This window comes from Camelina sativa, chromosome 12 (assembly GCF_000633955.1).
Source record: "Camelina sativa cultivar DH55 chromosome 12, Cs, whole genome shotgun sequence".
NCBI classification, from domain to species: Eukaryota; Viridiplantae; Streptophyta; class Magnoliopsida; order Brassicales; family Brassicaceae; genus Camelina; species Camelina sativa.
The window spans coordinates 4361175-4381918 of NC_025696.1; the positions used below are offsets into that span (position 1 = coordinate 4361175).

At 34.7% G+C, this 20744-nt stretch overlaps 4 protein-coding genes across 4 annotated transcripts; 2 read left to right on the forward strand and 2 right to left on the reverse strand.

Moving 5' to 3' along the window:
• Positions 529–1799, forward strand: LOC104730083 (uncharacterized protein At2g39795, mitochondrial). The gene is made up of 3 exons (XM_010449168.2): positions 529–785; positions 991–1319; positions 1442–1799. Exons 1-3 carry the CDS (start codon positions 570–572, stop codon positions 1599–1601), a joined length of 705 nt encoding a protein of 234 aa, XP_010447470.1. The 5' UTR covers positions 529–569; the 3' UTR covers positions 1602–1799.
• On the forward strand, positions 4449–7434 carry LOC104730084 (two-component response regulator ARR10). The gene is made up of 6 exons (XM_010449169.2): positions 4449–4753; positions 5464–5616; positions 5695–6039; positions 6124–6200; positions 6299–7126; positions 7203–7434. The coding sequence occupies exons 1-6, from the start codon at positions 4621–4623 to the stop codon at positions 7248–7250; spliced, it is 1584 nt and encodes a 527-aa protein (XP_010447471.2). The 5' UTR covers positions 4449–4620; the 3' UTR covers positions 7251–7434.
• On the reverse strand, positions 7604–10085 carry LOC104730085 (brassinosteroid-related acyltransferase 1). Its single transcript, XM_010449170.2, has 3 exons — positions 9598–10085; positions 8553–9002; positions 7604–8285 (listed from the first exon to the last, which is right to left on the reverse strand). Exons 1-3 carry the CDS (start codon positions 10036–10038, stop codon positions 7773–7775), a joined length of 1404 nt encoding a protein of 467 aa, XP_010447472.1. The 5' UTR covers positions 10039–10085; the 3' UTR covers positions 7604–7772.
• LOC104733185 (CHD3-type chromatin-remodeling factor CHR7) lies at positions 12750–20471 on the reverse strand. The gene is made up of 31 exons (XM_019233477.1): positions 20361–20471; positions 20140–20256; positions 19922–20067; positions 19585–19758; positions 19248–19462; positions 19030–19125; positions 18807–18943; positions 18553–18708; positions 18343–18450; positions 18198–18248; positions 18006–18105; positions 17734–17891; positions 17530–17621; positions 17284–17422; positions 16824–16993; positions 16487–16553; positions 16263–16385; positions 16017–16129; positions 15826–15901; positions 15495–15692; positions 15282–15353; positions 14972–15077; positions 14731–14833; positions 14521–14595; positions 14333–14397; positions 14138–14214; positions 13807–13934; positions 13428–13710; positions 13216–13324; positions 13058–13131; positions 12750–12961 (listed from the first exon to the last, which is right to left on the reverse strand). Exons 1-31 carry the CDS (start codon positions 20469–20471, stop codon positions 12890–12892), a joined length of 3711 nt encoding a protein of 1236 aa, XP_019089022.1. The 3' UTR covers positions 12750–12889.

A 20744-nucleotide genomic window follows, 5' to 3' on the forward strand; every position in this document is an offset into this window, starting at 1 on the left:
AAAAAAAAATTAAAAAATCTTGTACAATCATAAATATTATTCAATATAACATTTTGTAATCGCTGTCAAATTTGCAAAATATTAATAAATAGTATATCAAATCGAATCTACGACAAAGAAGAGTCCAAACGTTAAGAAGATACATATAAGAGTTATATTATGTATTATTTTAATTTCATTTGATTAATTTCTGTACAAAGCCCTTTATTTAAATAGATTTTAACTATATATATATTAGATAAATTAACAAAACTAATAATATATTATACTAATTTACTAGTTTTACAATACCTTTTAAATTTAAAAGTAAGTATAATAAGTAGAAAAAAAATATTAACATGTAAGTAGACATTACAAAAAAGAAACGTTGGCACTTGGCTGTAGAAAAACAAAAAATAAGCCCATATGCTGCTTTGCTTTTATATACCATAGAAGCCCATTAAGTGTTTGTATACGACTATTGGACATCCCCAAAAAAGCCCACAATTAAGCACCCCAAATTTTTCGATTCGATTTCAATTTTTCCAATTAGAGAACCCTAACGTCGGCGAACATCACAAAAACCCTCAATGGCTCTTCTCCTCCGTACTCTTCAAAAATCACGCATTTCTCCTTCTCATACCTCAAGAACCCTAATTTCCTGGGTTCCATGTAAATCTCTGTTACCAACTCCACAATCACGAGACTTCGCCACCTCGACAGCCAAATCCCCCTTCCGATCAAACATCCTTCGAATCATAAGAAACGAGATCCAGTATCAATCCGATTATGCTCCTCCCCATCAGGTATCATCTAATTCTAATTATAAAGCTTGGATTTTTAAGCTGGAATCTGATGTTTAGGCTAGTCTTAGATTTCGGATTTTGTGTACATTTGTTATGTGGGATATGATGAGCGAGACATTATCAACACATCACTTGATTCAATGTGTACATGAGAAGAGAAGAGATGCTGATGTGTTTTTTGACTTAAAACTATGATGTAATGCAGCCAGCGACTGAATTCAAATCATTCACTGTGGAGGATTCTCCCGGTGAGCAATGCATTGTGATGAAAGGGAAGTTTGGAGAAGAAGAAAACATCAAAATGGAAGCAACTATGTTTGATGGGTTTTTGACTGTTCCAAGAACTGGTTTAGATGCTTCAGGACACGACGTCCGTCTCCATATTAGCTTGCTTGTCGACATCTCCAAGATTGATGGAAGTGAAGGGATTGAGTTCCTTTGCTCTGTTTGGCCTAACCGTATCGAAATTCGAAAGCTTTACAAGCTTAGACGCAACAAAATCACTCGTCTACCTTACTTGGGACCAAATTTCGTGTACTAATAATCTCTATCTCTCTGCTTAGTCCCCTTGAATCACACTTACAATGTAGAGTGAAGCAGTTATTGCTAGTATTAAGTGAAACCACTGAAGCTTGTGATCTTTTGTTTCTTTGCAGGAACTTGAAGTATGATTTTCAGACAGCGATTCGGGAGTTTTTGCGAGTAAGAGGAATCGATGGTGATCTTTGTTTCTTCTTGCATGAATATATGATGAATAAGGATAGGATTGAGCTCATTCAATGGTTGAGAAACCTAAATTCATTCATCGCAAAATAAACACGAATTCTTTCTTCGTTTTTTACTGCTTTTGATTATACTGTTATCAGTTTTAAGTAGAAATTATTGGCTTTAGTTACTTTCTTTCGAGTATAGGTTGCATAATGCTTGTTAACATTGGTGCTGCCTTCGACTGCTTGTGTGTAACTGTACGTACAATTTGGGCCTTCGATGAATAAACAAGAAAAATTGGCTCAATATCTATCGGGTGGATGTAGTTGTTTTGTATATTTTATATGCATTACACCTTTTGAAACTCTAGGATGGAAGAGAGGGTGATTTTTAATTACTAAATCCACGAAAGAGTATTGTCATATGAAAGTCTTCAAAATAATCAATTTATAACGTTGGCCACGAACGATTGCTTAGGCTTTGTGTATGATGGGATCAAGCTTTACAGTAAACACCAGCAGATGGTGAAACCTAGGTGGCTAACATCTTTTAGTGTTGTTACTAATAAAAACAAAAATTCAAACCCTTCTGGTTATAATTTTGAGTAAATCTGATTATCTGAACATATAGAGTCGACATCATCCAAATTCAAATTTGGTGGAATATGTGTGTGAGCTAAAAGAAAGAAAGTGAGAAGTGATCATGAGTAATATTGATCATGACACGAACAAAAGGTCCATGATGAACTAATTATATTCATCACCATCGATCTATCATAGCTACTGTCAGTTAATAATTACTTAATAATGATTGTTTTTTAGTATACCTACGTAATCCATATGGAATAGTAACTGTTATGTTCTGGCTATCTAGAGTTGACGAGTAAAATAATAATGTGGAAAAACTAAATAAGTAAAGAGTGGTAGAGTAGGAAGTGATTAGGAAGCATCCGAACAAGAAGCATATCAGTGACCGGTGTGGTTAGCCCTTGTGGGAGACAAGATTACCTCAACTTATGCTCATTTTGATTTTCCTACTCCATTTAGTATTAGTTATTTTTTGCTTCTTTTTATTATTATTAAGTTTTATGGGCATCTTTCTCTTTAATTATTTTTTCTTAAATTAAACATTACACCAAAGTGTTGCTGTTAGGACATCTTCTTTCTCATATTTAAATGTGAATAATTAATTATACATGTGCGTACAATATATGAGACTTTGAGCCAATGACAGTAGCTAATGACAAGTGATTTCCAATAACTTATTCAGAAGTAGAATCTTTACAGATTTGGTGTATAACATGGATCTTCTAGAAAACCCATTTCTTTAATCTCTCTAATGTTATCTGCAGCTATTTAGATGGCTTTAATGATAATGATTTCTATTAGAGAGTTGTCTTTTATTTTCCTATGCATTGCATCGAAGTGTTGATGTTCTTTTTTAAAAGTAAAACTTTTATCCGTTTTCTTTTTATTCTAGGTTTACCAAGATTTTAATTGTCACAAGACAAAAAAAATTAAAATGCCTTTCTTCAGAAACTAAATATTTTTTCTTAGGTTTGTAAAAGGTTCTAAAAAATTTAGGCTAGATTTTATAAGTCATTTAGATCCTAGATCTTGCGAGATTTTTTGTAAACCTTAAGCTGACTTTTGGTTCTAATTTGGAAAACGAAACAAAATGATATATTCTTGGAAAAAACATAATCGTACTTCTTCTTTTTTTTTTTGGTTAAGAAAGTACCAAAACGTATTCTCTATTCGAAGTAGACTATTTTATAGAAAACGAGAGGCACAGAAACGAACACGCTTGGTGGTCAATTCAAGAAATCATACAAAATAAAATGATATAGTATCATTGGGATCTTATTTTGCATCCACCAAGCTTGTTGGCTGATGATGTGGATGGAACCCAACTTCAAGAAATTCTTTACTTTTTCTTTTATTATTGTAATCTTTTTCAATCTTTATATATTCATAAGTATATAATATTTATATAATTTTGGTTTAATGTTAAGATATAGGTTACTGTAAGAGTGTAAGTTACTATATATCTTGTGACAGCAATTTCATCTGTTGACTTCAAAGTTTAATTCGAGCATACGACACACTGGCCGGTGACTCAAATCGTATACGTAATATGTAATTATTCATTAATTTTCCTAAAATCTCATATGGTACGAAGAGAGTAATTACTATCCAAGTAATGATGAGTACATTATAAAAGTCTGTCTTAGGTAGGCGCTGACGTTAGAAAAAACAAAAACAAAAAGAGAGTATGACTTTAGGTTTGATTAACATCGGCATTAGCCATTATTATTGATTGTTTTATTATGGAATATACTACTAGTATACAACTTGGTTTCCCAAAATCTTTTCTGAACCCTGTACGAGTCGATAGGTGAAAATTGAAAAAAAAAGCCATGAAGCACGCTCATGCGAGTCTCGCACTTCCCACCCTTCACCATGCTCTCTCCCTAAAGCCTGTCTTTTCTTTATCTTTTTACATATTTAACATTATAATACCATAGTTTGATGATAAATGTAAAATGTAAATCCATTGATGATAAACTCGACTTTTATAGTTGTGAATTCAATCCTCATGGCAATATATTTAAAGGAAAGTCTGAATTTATGGTAATAACTAAATACTATATCCTATCTTTGTATACTAAGTACAATATCAAAAATATGTCTTTAACCTTAATTACAAGATATACAGAATCATCTTCATAAACACTTTCACATTTTTATCCATTTAAATAAAAAAAATTAATCTTTTTTTTCCTTTTCAGTTAATTATCACTAAACTAAAAATAATATTATTCCCACAGTCAATAGAAACCAACCCAGAAGAAAAAAGGCGCGTGAGAATCACGCTCCATGTTTTGTTTTCTAATGGAAAAATAAAAAATAAAAAATTCCAGAATTGTTTCTTAAAAAAAAAAAGAGAATTCCATAAAAGATCAATCAGAGAGTTTTTAAGAAAACCATATATAGGCTTAGATTTTCTCTTTTGCCTCTATCTTCATTGCTCCAAATTAAACTCTGCCATAAACTCTTTTCTCTCTATCTTCTCTTCCCATTAAAGAATCCGAACGTTGTTGTTGTTCTTCTTCTAGTTCAAATCTATGACGATGAGTATAGAACAAGAAATTGAAGTCTTGGACCAGTTTCCAATTGGGATGAGAGTTCTTGCTGTTGACGATGACCAGACTTGTCTCCGTATTCTCCAGACTTTGCTTCATCATTGCCAATACCACGGTTTGCTTCTCTCTCTCTCTCTCTCTCTCTCTCTCTCTCTCTCTCTCTCTCTCTCTCTCTTCTTGTTACTTAACTATTTGCATGTTTAATTTTAATTTTTTAGGATTGGTTGATATTAGAACTACTGAAGTTTTTTTTTTCTTTTCTAGAATTTAATTTGGTTTATCCACTAAAAGCTACAAAATTTAGCCTCTGATTACGTTTCTTGTCAAAATTTATATGTTTTTTTAAAGACAGGTTGCAAGAAATCAGTTCAGATTTAGTTAGATTTACAATTTGAAAGTTGAAAAAAAAAAAAAGCTCTGCATATTTTTATGTTTCAGGTTGTATTGCTTCACATGTGTCACAATGCTCATTAGTATCTTTTTAAGTTCTTTGAATTTGTAACAGTCTCTTGCTCTGTAAAAACTCATACTTTTGGGAACTGTTACGGATTTGTATTGTTTTGCTCCACATGTGTCAAACGAAGCTCAAAGCTTCATACTTCTTTTAAATGAGTTCGTTGAATTTGAGAATGAGTTTCTTGCTCTGTAAAAAACTTTAGTATTTGTGGCAAGTGTTATACATTTGATAGCTCCAGATGTGTCACAGAACTGATTGGTTCTTTACTTCCAAATTTTCTGAGTTTGTTGAACTTGAGAATTAGTCACTTGCTCTGTAAAAACTAAGACTTTGAGGGTGAATTGTTACAATTACATTATTATGTGCAGTTACAATAACGAACCAGGCCCAAACAGCACTGGAGTTGTTAAGGGAGAACAAGAACAAATTTGATCTCGTTATTAGTGATGTCGACATGCCAGACATGGATGGTTTCAAGCTGCTTGAGCTCGTCGGTCTTGAAATGGACTTACCTGTCATAAGTACGAAGCTTTCCTCTTGTTTTCATAGTTCTTATGAGAAAGTTTTGATCTTTTTGACATGATGATTGATTCTTGCAGTGTTATCTGCGCATAGCGATCCAAAGTATGTGATGAAAGGAGTCAAGCACGGTGCCTGCGATTATCTGCTTAAACCTGTTCGAATCGAGGAGCTCAAGAACATATGGCAACACGTGGTGAGAAAGAGCAAACTCAAGAAGAACAAGAGTAGTGTGAGTAATGGTGCGGGAAACTCTGATAAAGCCAACAACAACAGGAAACGTAAAGAACAGTATGAAGAGGAGGAAGAGGAAGAGAGAGGGAATGAAAACGATGATCCAACGGCTCAAAAGAAACCTCGTGTTCTTTGGACGCATGAGCTACACAACAAATTCTTAGCAGCTGTTGATCATTTAGGCGTTGAGAGTAAATGTTTCTTGATCTCTCTACCCTCTAGTTTCCAGTTACATTCATGTTCTGATTTTTAAAAAGTATTTGATGATGATGCAGAAGCTGTACCCAAAAAGATTCTTGATCTTATGAATGTTGACAAACTCACAAGAGAGAATGTTGCAAGCCACCTTCAGGTTAGAGAGTGAGACTATGACTCTTCTTCTGATTTGTTCTGTTAGTTTTGTTAATATATTTCCATTAAACACATTTGCAAATGTCGTTTGGTTTTCAGAAATTTCGAGTTGCTTTGAAGAAGGTGTCTGATGAAGCCAATCAACAAGCTAACAGAGTGGCCATTGACTCACATTTGATGCAAATGAATTCTCACAAAGGACTTGGCGGGTTCTACCACCACCGAGCAATACCTGTTGGATCCAGTCAGTTCCATGGTGGAGCCACAATGATGAGACATTACCCTTCAAATAGGAATCTTGGTCGTGTAAACTCCCTTGCAGGAGGAATGTTCCAACCAGTCACATCATCTTTTCCTCGTAACCACAATGATGGAGGAAACATACTTCAAGGGTTGCCACTTCCTCCATTAGAAGAGCTTCAGATCAACAAGGCTTTTCAAAGCTTTAACTCACAACAGAACTCTCTAATGGTTGCTCCTAATAATCACTTACTTCTCGAGGGTCATCCGCAGTCATCATCACCATCGTTGAACCAGGGGTTTTCACCTCACTTTGAGACCAACAACAACAACAAGCAACGAGAACATTGGTCAAACACTGTATTGTCAACCAACATGCCACAGAGTAATGTTCATTCAAAACCTGACACCTTGGAATGGACCGCCTTCTGCGACTCAGCTAATCCGCTAATAAACCCAAACCTGGATACCAGTTCGACATCTTTCTGCAGAAACACGGATTTTGGATCCTCAAATGCTGCACAAACAGACTTATTTCATCCGTTACAGATGAATCAGCAGCATGCAAGTAACTGGGGTTCAATGACAGAAGCTCAACTTTTTAGAAATTGTGATTCAAAGGAAGGTTTACACATGGCTTCAGATGCTGGTTCCTTAGATGATATAGTCAATTCCTTAATGACACAGGTATAAAATAAAAGCATTTACACTTTTGCTCCTTTTTTTTTTCACTTTGAGATTTCTGAATCTTTGATGGTAACAGGAACAGAGCCCAACTGATTTCTCGGAAGGTGGTTGGGTGATGGTTTAGCTCACTCGGAACAGAGCCAAACTGATTTTTTTCTCTTTTCTTTGTTAACTTTGTTCTACTAGCTCTTGTTTTCAGACACAATCAATTATTATTATCTTTGGTTCTGTCTCTTCTCTCTTCTTTGTAACGATACTGTCAACTTAGTAAGACCCAAATCCATAAATAAATTCAAAGTGCCCACTAACCTTGACTTAGGTGTCAACCACTTAACATTGGCGACCATTGGAAATGTCCAGTAATGCCGGAAGGAAAAATAAAGCCTACTAATCTTTTATCAAAAAGAAAAGGAAAAAGAAAATAAACAAAGCCTATCACGAAAATAAAGTAATAACGACAAATACAAAGCAGAGAGATGTCATTAGATTAATACATCATCATAACCCAATTACAATAAAGTGTCTTTTAGCGCACACGCATGCATATAGAGGAGCCTCATCATCAAACTATATACTAACACAAAATGATTAAGCAACCCAATTACAAAGACTCTACTAATTAATTTAATTATCACCAGCTAATATATTAAAAATCAAGAAAATGATTTGTAAAATCATTAACATCTCGTGGGTCCAAACCGATCCTCACAGTAACACCTTTAGCATCTTTAGGGTTCTTCATGAAATAAGCAACTTGTGGAACCGGAGGACAGAGTGGTGCCACGTTATCCGCCAGCTCGCCGCCGCTGCCAAAGCCAACATTGTGAAATGGCATTTTTGTCCAGTCGGAGATTAGGGTTAGCTCTTTGAGAGGAGGGAGGTTTCCATCATTTCTTTGATCACCACCTCCAAGTGCTTCTATATAAGAGTTGATGTAGTCTTGGTCAATTGAATTCTTGGCTTCTCTGATCTTGTTGACTATTGACTCCAGCGTTAGTTCTTCGAGTAATTCTCTGGTGGTGGAAACCACCGAGGCAAGCACGTAGGCGTTGCCGGAAAACCCTTCTGGCAGCGATGGCTCCGTCCTCTTCCTTATGTCCACCGCGAATTGTAAACATACCATGACGTCTCTCCTCAACCCTAAAGCCCTTGTTCTTGCCTGCAAAGTTATACGATTAATACATTTTTTTTAATACATATATTAATGTTTCTTGTAATGACTAAAATATATATATTTAAAAAAAAATTTAAGATATATTTTAAAATGTTTTGAAATTTTCAAACGCAAACCTATATTATGGTTTATATAAACGAAGAAAAAATAATGAAGAACAACTTAATTATTAGTGATCCACCTAATCAAAAGAAAATTTAGTGAAAAAAAGAATTCGTAAGAAAATAAATTTCTTGAAATAATTAATTTTACCTTCCACAAATGAGCAGCAAGAAACTCAAAGGAGGAGCACAAGAACCCTTCTAGTGATTTCTTCATCATGCTTTCTATCGCTTCATCATTAAGGTCGAACGTTTTGATTACAAAACCAGAGTCTGGTAACTCAAAATTACGGTTTTGCTCCTGATGGCACATCATCGCCTGTTTGATCAGTTGGTACAAATGATAAATGGCTGCAGCACTGGTTACTCGGAGAGCGTCCCGGCTCTGATTCAAGTCCCGGTTAAACAGTAGATTTCCTCGATCATGAACCGGTTTGATGACCAAATGATCCTTTTTATTAGCAATCTTACCATTCGATCTGTTGTGAATGTGAGAGTTGAAAGCCCACGCTTGAATAAAGTCGTAAGCTGAGATTCCATCAAACAGTGAGTGGCTTGTACCTATTCCAATTGAGTAACCTCCACATGCAAATCTTGTCACCTACATTTATAATACGTACATCATCAAATATTGACTAAACCCCTACCGTTTCTCAGGCGTTTAATATCTTTTTTTTTAAAGATTATAAATGACCTTTTATATATTTCTGAACTTGGTGAATCTATATTTTTAATGTTTCGTTGATTCTTACTAGTAACAAAAATATAAGCGTTTTACATTTTTTTGTACAATATATCAGCTTAGCATACACTGATACACATGGACTAAGAAACGATCCAAAAAAACTTGTATTTATAGTAAAAAGTATTTTATATCGATTTTAAAATATAAATTTACTTATCTTTTCACGTAGATATTTGCTTGGATTGTCCGTTTTGATTCGAATATAATCTCAAAACCCTTATTAATTAACATATGTGCTTATAGGTTTTATAATATCTAATCTGCCAAAATATATATATATATATATATATATATATATATATCTAATCTGCCATGCATGAGTCATATCGATGAAAAGTTGTAGTTATCTAGTGAAGTACGTATATAAACATTGACACACATAATGACAAACGAACATGTTTCACAATTCTTGAGAAAAAAAATATGCACGGTATATTTGAGATAAACTTACCTGAGCAACAACAAGAGGCATCACACAGAAATCACCATCAAAGGAAGGTTTGTAAACTAACGTCTCATAAAACTCATTGTACTGAGTCAAATCACCAAGCTCCGACAACTTGACACCGGTCACCGTCGCCTCCACTATGACTGCGCCACCATCATTACACTGGATGTTGAGGTTGCAGCCACCTTTGTCCAAAGCCAGCCTCCCGGCCGCGGGATACCACACAGACAAAGTCTCCTCCAATCCGAGTTTCAGGTCGGAGAAGACGGAGTCAAAGTCACGAGATGTGGTGTTTTTGTAGAAGAAGACCAAGTACATGAGTAAAGGACATTGACGGTCCAAATTGGAGAGAGTGATTAGTTTCTTCTGGTCTTGGTTTTGATGTCTCGGATATACATTAAGCTTTTGGATTATATCGATACGTGTCGCCATTAACATGTGCATGTAGAGTTGAATGTAAAATGTGTGTGTGTGTGTGTGTGTGTGTGTGTGTGTGTGTGAATGTGATAAGTAAGATGTGTAATGCCTATATATACACGAGAAGATAAACTAAAGGAGCTTAATCATATGCCAAGGAGCCACTCTATGTGTCTCTTCAGATAGTTTTGAGGGTTTTATTTTTTATTAATAATCAAATTTCATCGAAGTGCTCTTTGCTTACGAATGATTAATTAGTTATCCTTGGCTTACTATTGGTGGTGTTTTATCATATTGTTATTTGAATTCGAATACAAATGATTGTAAAGATACTTCCGTTTTGCATATTTTATGCTATTGTGATATAAAAAGCAAAAGCCTATTATGTGCTCTTTGGCGTAGGCTTTCAATTAGGTTCACCGTTCACATACACATACCAATTTATTTGGAATATCCGGAGACAAAAAATGGGTGATACTTATAAGAATAATTTTTACTTTTTATTTTCGCAATTCTTATTTTGTTCAATTATAGGTTTTCAGATTTTAACGAAGAAAACATAATTCAACATTAATCTATATTAGTTTCGAAAGTCTAGTAATACACATACAGTATGTTGGTTGCTAATTAATGTGGTGTAAATTGGTTGCTAGCTAATGTCGTGTAAATTAGTAAATATATATGGTAGAAGAGTAATATGATCTGTTTTGCACTTGCACAATGGTCAATGGTTAGGTGAAATGAAAAGACTGTACACAATCATACAAACCCTACAACCCCCATCACGGGAATGCTATCTTCCCGAAGAGACTTTATCATGAAACGGAACTTATTACAAAAAAAAGGTCAAACATACATTATCGTTGCAGATAAAAAGCAACTAAGTTTTTACCAAAAAAATAGAAAAAGCAACTAAGTTGTCTTCGTTATAGCCTCGTGTTGTTTCAACACAATTTATGCGTTTACGTTTGGAAAAAATATACACACACAATTATGAAAACGGTTCACATTTTTGCGTGTGTGTGTGTCCTGGTACACATGTATATTCACATCTTTGATATAGACACAGTTTTAGTGTAATTAAATACAATATTACTACAAACGCCAAAACTCAAACCAAAGAATAAATTCCGATTTTAATTTTTTTAGTGTTCACGTTCAGGCTGGTTCACGTTCAGGCTGGTTCACGTTTATAATTAGCAGATAAATTCACGTCTTGAGCCTTTACGAAGAACTAATTAGGCATTAGGGCGACCCTTAATTAGTTAGTACACCATTTTTTAAGTTAGTAAAGTACCATTTTAACACGGAAAATACAATCTGGTTACCAACAGACCAAATACCTAGCAATTTGAGGAGAAAAGATACTAATCAATAATTGCCTCTCATTATTTACTAATATTATCTTTGATTATTCGGCCACATAAAGAAAAATGAAATAAAAGGTGTGATTCGTAAGGAAGCTTGGATTAGGATTTAGGAACATCACACCTGGCTTGTCCCTAATTCGGTGTATATTGTATATAACTTTGAAAATTGAAAAATGTATATATATACGAAACGTACGGACTGAATTGCGTACAACACATGTAATGTATGCATGCATATATGCAGCTGTATATGAGATACTCAGTCTTATACTTAAAGTTCATGAAGCTAAACTTCAGTATATATATCTACTCAGCTGTATATTTTAGACTATTTAACCCCCCCAAAAAAAAAGAACCTTCGTTTGAAAATCTGTTATTGCTCTCTTTTATTAATACTGAAAATTAGTTCCAATTAGTTGTCGCTGGTTTAAAATTATTCTGCATTAATCGGGCTTAACAGTAGAATAGTTTTAAATCTACCTTGGCAAAAAAACAGTTGGAAACAGTTTTGATACGTGTAGTAGTATGTATATTAGTATTACAGTATGTAAAATAAGATATTGAGAATACGTATAAAAAGTGGAAAAGTGGAAAAGCTAGAGTGGAGAAGTTGGTATATGTTTGGGAGTTGGAGTAAGCGTGGGATTTAAAGGCTTCTCTTTTGTCTCCTCTTTCCCACCATTTTCCCTGTTTTCAGCGGCTCCTCTCTTTTTCCTCTTTTCTCTTTTTGTATTTCCCATTTCTATATACATTACTACTTTAATTTGTTTCTTTATTTGATTTATACTATCCTAACAATAATGGTTGTATTTACGTATATTTAGCGGAGACTAGAAAAATAAATGCGATCAAATCCAATCAAATTGATATGGTTAGGTTAGGGAATGAATTTAGTTTACATAACTAACATATGTGTGTGGCTTTGGGAGAGCTCTAAAGACTTTCTTTTGGTTCACTTAAAGAAGATGATCATCAAATATATATGCTTTTTTTTTTCAAAGCAAAAGACATGCAAGGATTAAAATTGGCATTAACAAAGAGATTAGTGGCAAAAACTTGTTTATAAGCTGGTGTTTGGAGTTATTTCAAGTTGTGTGTGCATAGTTGATCAAGAGAATTGTAGTTTCAATCTAGTTAAACTAGTTCATAATAGCCGACAAAAAAAAAAACTAGTTCATAATAAAAATTGAAACTTTTACTAAAAGTTTGAAACTAACTATACAGTGTAGGTCTGGTTCTATTCTGGTTCGTATACGCTGCTATTATACGCTTATACGTACGGTTATACCTAAGAAACTATAATTAATGTCTGCAACTCAAGAACTATAGCAATTAATAATTCCAAGTAAAATAGATTGTTGCCAATTATATTAGATTGTTCCAAATAAATTCAATAAAATGTAACTTAATTTAGTCCATCGATCTCTGCTAAATTGAGAAAAAGTAAAAAAAATCAGTCAACTCCCAAACAATAACGAAAGAAGTAACAATGGTTGTCGATGTATGAATCAATCACTATCCAACAAAATGTAGTTACTCCAGGATGTCGAGCCCTTCTCCCTTATGTTCTCATTAACACTCTGAAAATGTGCGGAAAGGGAGAGAGATAAGTTAATATGTTGGTCCATGTCGTAACTATATCCGCGAAAAGAGAAATGTGTTTCATATTATATTACCTCCTTGTAAAGTTGAGCCTCTTCAACCCTGTCTTGCTTGTTGTCAACGGCAACTGCAGAAATATCTTCTGAAACTGCAAGATTTAATAAAGCTTCCCCGTGAGGATCAAAATATGAAGATTAATATCCATTTGTAACTGTAGAAAGTAGAAACGTACAACTTATGGGCTCAGTCTGAAGTATTTCTTTATCTGCAGCTACAGAGCTCGTTCCCACTGTATTCATCACCTTTGTTTCAGCTTCTGCTTGTCTAGCAAGTATTTTTTCCTGCAACCAAAGATCAGTAGTGATGAACAATGTAGAAGTAACATGTTAAGACAAAAGAATAATATTAAAAAATAGTGAGTGGGCGGCACAAGAGGTTACGTACTGCGTACTCATATTTCATCGCCTTCTCCAGATTCGTAAATCGTTTTTCTACAAGCTGAGCAAGTATGGAGGTTTGATATGAGCTTCTCTTCCCTCTACCAGCAGAAGCATTATTATTTCCCGCGTTACCAGTTTCCTGATTCAGGCTACTCTCTGGCAAGCCAACTTGTTCAGCACCACACGAAGTTGTCCAAGGGAAAGGGAAACCCCGTTCTTTGCAGGCAATCTCTTCGACCTCTAACTCTTTGTCATCTATAATGGTCACCCATCTCCCCAATCCATGCCTATATTTATCAAATTTTCAAGAAGATCAGCAAACAAAATGAATTATTATTTTTTTTTTTTTTAAAGTAAGGATCATCTTTGAAAGGTTATCTTACTTATGAACAGCACGAATAATAATTCTGTCATGTTGTTCATCAGAAAGTGGTCCTCTTCTCAGACTGAACATTTTGACGATGTGGTCAGGGAAAACAGGTCCTGTCGGATGGTCGTCCATAAATTGACACTGTCACATCAAACATTTAGAAGCGATGTCAAAAAATCAGGAGCAGACCAAACCCAATTTCATTAAACAAGAAACTAGGGAAGCTAGATGCATTGGATATTCTCAAGTTTTGGTTCTAGATACAGCTATGACCTCAGTTACTAGTAGTACTAACTTACTGTTTTAAATTCTATCGACACTGGAATAATGGTAGGCAGGCTTACCTTCTCCTTTACTAGCATCATTAAAGTCATGCTGATTAGCAGCTCCGCACTAACTATGTCTTCTTTGGGAACACCGTCTGCATAGATCATTGCATGCGGTAATAACTTTAAAAAAGGATAACAAAGAAAAGCAATATAATGTAAATATCTAAAAATACCAACAAAGACAGATTACTAGGATAAGTGATAAATTACCTGAAAAAGTTGGAGAATCATTGTTGGAGTTTTCAGAAATGTGTCTCAAGAAGTGTACCCCATACCTGAGACAGAACAAAAATTAATCAAACATGTCATTAATGAAAAAACAATTGGTTTTCACAAAGAAATGATAAGTTTTTGTAAAGCAGCTGAAAGGGAAGAGCAGAAATGGCTGAAGTCAATACTTTTTAATCTCGTCATCGGTCTTCCGCTTTAAGGGATGACCATACTCCTTCCAATCAAAGTTTCCAGCTCCATACCTATACAAAAGTTGTTTTGAGACACTTCTGATACGATCATACGATGATGCTTTGAGAGACACCAATTCACAATTCAGACAAACAATCTTTTTTTGTTGTTGTTGTCTAGAAGACCTTATTAGAAAGAAGATATACCTCTTAAACGTATCTAAAAAGACTTTCCTTTCAATCTCATTAAAACCCAGCACCCTCAAAGAGGTTTCTTCGCCTTCCATCAAAGGTATTGGCTCCGAGTTATCTTACAAGCAAAAAAAGAATTTGAAAAAATTACTTAACTTGGCAACCTTTGTATCCATGCATGCACTGATGTCACATATCAGTGATCGATATATTTGGAAATATAATAATTATAATAAAAAAAAAAAAAGTATAGTACCGCTAGCCCTTTTTCTGTAAGGCCTTTTACCCCTCGGGGTTCTCTGTGGAGCTACTTCAACTGCTTCCTCCCTCGCATCGGAGCTCACTTCCATCAAAGGTATTGGCTCCGAGTTATCTTACAGCAAAAAATATTTGAAAAAATTACTTAACTTGGCAACCTTTGTATCCATGCACTGATGTCTTAGATCAGTGATCGATATATTTGGATATATAATAATTATAATAATAATAATAAAAAGTATAGTACCGCGAGCCCTTTTTCTGTAAGGCCTTCTACCCCTCGGGGTTTTCTGTGGAGCTACTTCAACTGCTTCCTCCCTCTCATCGGAGCTCACTTCTGAACCAGAAAACTCATCATCATCTTCTTCAGCATATTTCACCTAAGAAAATTAACAAAAAGAGGAAAAATTAAAAACACATTTCCTAAAAGATACTATGAAATCAATGTACGTACATCGTCAGTAATAAATACAAGAACAAAGCAATTACAGTATGACCATGTTGGATCAAGAAGAGTATACCTGTTTGCACTTTCTTTTCCTCTTTCCAAGACCACTGAGCTCCTCAGCTTGGTGCACTTCATGTTTGCCTTTTAAAAGCTCTTCCCAATGACTTTTAGTATCAGCAGTTTTTGCTGAAGACTTGTTTTCTATAGCTTGTGCCTCCTCTACTGCTGCAGCCGCAGCCTCATTTTCATCAATATACTCAAAATTGGCCACCTAATTAATATACATGAAAAAATTATACCAAAAGTTTGTATACATTAGATATTATATTTAGAATTAATGCCACTGAATAAATGTGTCAATTACTTAATTGCAGAAAAATAGAAAGAAGAGAAGCAAAGAAAACCTTGAAAGCCTTTAAGAAACTATTCTCCTCTTCATCACCCTCCTCTTCAGCATCTATACACTCACGGTCAAGCAACCTGCAGAAGAAAGAGAGTGGAGATAAATCATAAATATTCCATGCAACTAACGATGGTGTCTTTGAACTATTTATAGTCGAATCAGTTGGAAAGTGAAAAAAAAAATATATATTACTTTTCGATAGCAGCATCATCATAATGAATTTTGCCAGAGCTTTCTGCCTCATCATCATGTTTTTCACTGAATAGTTCCTTGGAGCCGTGCTTGACTATGTCGTCAAGCTCATCCTAAATTTGAGTCATGAAAATAAAACAATTAATGATTAAAATCTTACAATAATCATGTGAATAAATATGGAACTGATTCTTAAATAAGAGAACAAATCTATTTGGTAATAAACAAAAAAAAATATAAACATACTTGAGTGAGGTGGGGTTGTTTAAGTTTCCCCACCACTAGATGCTGTAGAAGCATCTTCTTTTTAGCTATGTCGATAATTTTTTCCTCCACACTGTGTCGATGTACAAGGCGATATACTATCACCTACAGAAGTAGACAATATAGACTCAATCAATCGTGATAAAGAAAAGAATGAAATTGCAAATTGATCCCACATTTATATATTGACGTGATGATAAAATTACCTTACTGGTTTGGCCAAGGCGATGGGCTCTCGCCATAGCTTGAATATCCACGTGGGGATTCCAATCGCTACAAAAACCAACTAAAAACAGTCAGTAAATACATCACAATTCACAACCATCATATATGCCTCTACAATAGTAGTATATTTTTACCTTCGTAACTTAGAAGATTAAAAAAAAAACCATGTTATTTTTTAAACAAAAATTCCAACAAGCTTTAATAAATTAACCAGGAATGTGACTAATGCATTTTTTTTTTGTCGTCTAGATTATTAATGCATTCAACTTGCTTAAAAAAAAAGAAAACAATTGATCTAACAGATATTGGAACTCAAACCTGTCATAAATGATGACTGTATCAGCTGTCGCAAGGTTTATTCCTATTCCCCCAGCTCTTGTAGAGAGCAAAAAACAGAACCGGTTAGAGTTTTCTGCATTGAAACGATCTATGCGTACTTGTCTCTCAGCACCATTGACCTTTCCATCGATCCGTTCATAAGACCAATTCTGGAAAGTAAAAAGAAACTGTTAGGGCACAAAATATCATATGAATAAAAAAAAAATCCTTGATTCCATGCATATAAGCAAACTATTAAAAAAAAGTAATAGAGCCAAGTAATATCTGGTAATTACTATGTTATTGTTCCTTGCGTCTTAAGATTTAACAAGTAACTTTATAAGTGGAAGGAAAGGATTAATTCTATCGCAAGATTTGCATAGCAACAACACCAACTGAACAAGTCAAATAGTCAATATATATAGGTCGACATGCACATAGATATAGCAAATCAGGCTACCTTATAACTGCAGTAATCCTGAAAAAGGTCTAGAGTGCGTTGGAATTGGGAGTATATGAGCACTCGATGCCCCTGCTCTTTGAGTTTGACCATCATTTTGTCCAACAGTTGCAATTTTCCGGAAGCTTCTAGGAGTTGTCTTTAGCACAGTTAAAAAATAAATCAAGCAAAAGTCAGCACAAAAACTCCACAAATACTGAAAAAGAGAAATCAATCCGTCAAGATTTGTGATCGATGAAATGTTACTTAAAAGCTTCATCTGCGTTTTCAAAAGTTGGCACAACGCCGTCTAGCAGATATGGATGAGAGCAAACTTTTCGTAATTCCATTAGCACTACCTGAAACATTTGAACCAACACGAGTTATATCCTACCAAATACAGGCGAAAAGGTTCCTAAACCAAAATGATCATATGTATACATCTGCATAAGCACAATCATATATCTCAACAAAACTTACTTTACCACCTCCTTTCTTTGTCAAGAATTGATAATTACGCGTAAGAACAGCTTTGTACAAATGTTTTTGCTGGCTGCTCAGATCAACACGCAAAATGAGCTCCTTCTTAGAGGGCAGCTCATCCTCCTTGAACACGTCTTTCTTTACCCCTGGAATAACAGTAAAAGCAAATATTCACCATGGTTAACATTATTGTATAGCTAGCTATTCCTTCGTGAGAGATTTCGCCTGCAACTTATAAAAAAAATGTTTTTGGTTATTACTTCTAAGCAGATGCGGTGCCAACACTTGGTGGAGTTTTGAAATCTGGTCCTCTAGATTTATAGATTTATATTCTTTTTGAAACTCCTCTAAACTCCAAAACTGCAAGCATGAAAAGGAAAATAGTTAATGAAGCAATGCCAATTAGTAGCTATTTTAGTGGATATTAGTATGTGTCATCTTTTGGGTAATACCTTCGTCTCATCAAGAAAATGCATGAGAACGAAAAGTTCATCCAAGTTGTTCTGAAAAAATACCAAAGAAAAAATCTAATCAGTAGTGATACAAAAGATTTTTCATTGGGAGATTCAAAGAACCAAAATCAACAAATTAACGAACCTGAAGTGGTGTTCCGGTCAGCAGAACGCGATGCTTACTCGTATATTGCTTCAATGAATAGAACAACTTTGAAGTCATTTTTTTCAAACGATGGCCTTCATCAACAATCTAACAAGGGGGAAAAAGAAATAATACTGTAATTAGCAAAATATAAGATATAGTAAAAGAAAGACATAAAGAATTAGAGTATATATCATTTAGATAATCTACCATGCAGTTCCACTTGATTGGTTTCATAAATGCCGTGTCGCCGTTAATCATTTCATACGAAGTGAGGAGGACATCAAACTTAATATTATTATTCCCTAAGTAGAACTCATGTTCCCTTATGACACGACGTGCTTCGGAAGTCCCAGTGTACATAACCTACATCGTAAAAGTAAAAAACATTAATTAACAAACAACAATATATATACTACTATATTACATGCATGATGTGTTCGAAACCGAAACAGGATACATACCACATTAAGCTGTGGAGTCCAGGTGGCAAATTCCCTCTCCCAGTTACGGAGGGTTGAGAGGGGAGCAACAACCAGATGAGGAGCTTGGTTTTCCTCGAACAGAGTAGCCAAGAAGGCAATAGCCTGTATTGTTTTCCCTATAACACCACGTATTAATTAATACCAATCTTATTCAACACAAAATGATAAAAATTAGCAAAATGTTTTCCTGAAGAATTCATACCTAGCCCCATTTCATCCGCAAGGATTACATGGGTTCCCTTGGACCATGAATACCTCAAGAAATTAAGCCCTTCGAGCTGGTACTTATGCAGTGTGCCTTCAAAAACAAAAGATAAAATAAATCACAAAATTCTAAATCAAAAATACCAAACAAGAGGAACAATGATATAACTACATAAACTTGTATAAGAATAGTTCAAGAGATAGTAGTCTAAATACCTTTGAGGAATTCAGGAGTATGATCGAACTCTTTGAATTCCGTTTGATCTCTCTCGTTTTCGATATATTTATCTCTACGAGTGCCAGAGTTTATATCCTCAAACCTTTGAATTTCGTTTTGGAATGCTGAGATGTCTGATTCAGCTTCCCAGTAAGTTTCGTCATAATTAAGTTCTTTGAACTTCACCAGATACTCCTTCCCATCACCTTCTTCCCTGCATCATCATCAAGTGAGAAATAAAACAACCAAGTGTCACATTTTTATATAGTGAAAAAATACGAGAAATATGATGAACACATGAATAAAAAACAAAGGAATATATTTCAATCACTTAACCGGCAAGCAAGAATCCGGTCAACAGTTGTCCACTCAGGATGAATGGCAATATACTCATCACCTCCGTTAAAACTGATGGTACAGTCCATCGTAGTGTTAAATTTGTTCACCCTTGCCTTTAATTTTTGACGAGGATGTGACTTGTAAGCCTTCTCGAATTCCTGCTCGGTCACCCTGTCATTGGAAATTAAAAGGAAAATAAACATTAATAATATATGTCACTTGTTATCAGATAAGATGAGCAGACAACAAAAAAAAAAAAAAAACACCAAAAACATAATAATTAACGTCTTCTCAAACATAATAAACATGATATCCGCAAAAGCTATGGATTTACCAAGAACAGTGTAAGTACGATAACCGTTTCCACTTCACAAGATATTGTTTCACAGGAATTTGGCTTGGTTCAGAATCCGGATCGTTAGATGCCACAGGACGAAATTCACGGTTCAAAATTTTATCAATCTCCCCAAGAGGACAAACCTTATAAAAATGGATAAAATAATTATAGGTTTGTAACAAGAGAAATAAGATATATAATACAAAGACTAACACCTCTTCGTTTGTTCGTTCGTCTTCGAAGCTGTCTTCGTCCATATCGTCCATGGTGTAGATCGGTTTAGGGCCTGATCTAACACGTAGTTTTCTCTCACTTGAGGTGACCATATCTCTCTAGAAGAAAACACCAAAAAAAAATCAGTCAGTAAATTCATAAGTCAAACGTAACAATCACCTAGCTTAAAGAGTGGAATGCACAATTAGACAAAGACTAACACCTCTTCGCTTGTTCGTTCGTCTTCGAAGCTGTCTTCGTCCATATCGTCCATGGTGTAGATCGGTTTAGGGCCTGATCTAGCACGTAGTTTTCTCTCGCTCGAGGTGACCATGTCTCTAGAAATAAAAAACACCAAAACAATTCGGTCAGTAAATTCATAAATTTTTAGACAAACGTAACAATCACCTAGCTTAAAGAGTGAAAAAGAAACAAAACTATAGCCAAACTATGAAAGAAACCACATCGATTATGTCACATCGTTGTTTACCTAGAATTTCAAAAGCGAAAACTATCCGTTTTTCTAGATTGTGTTCGATGAAAATAGAGTAAAGAGAAACAATAGTGGATAACAAGAGATTGACGTTAGGATTATTGGGTTTTTGTT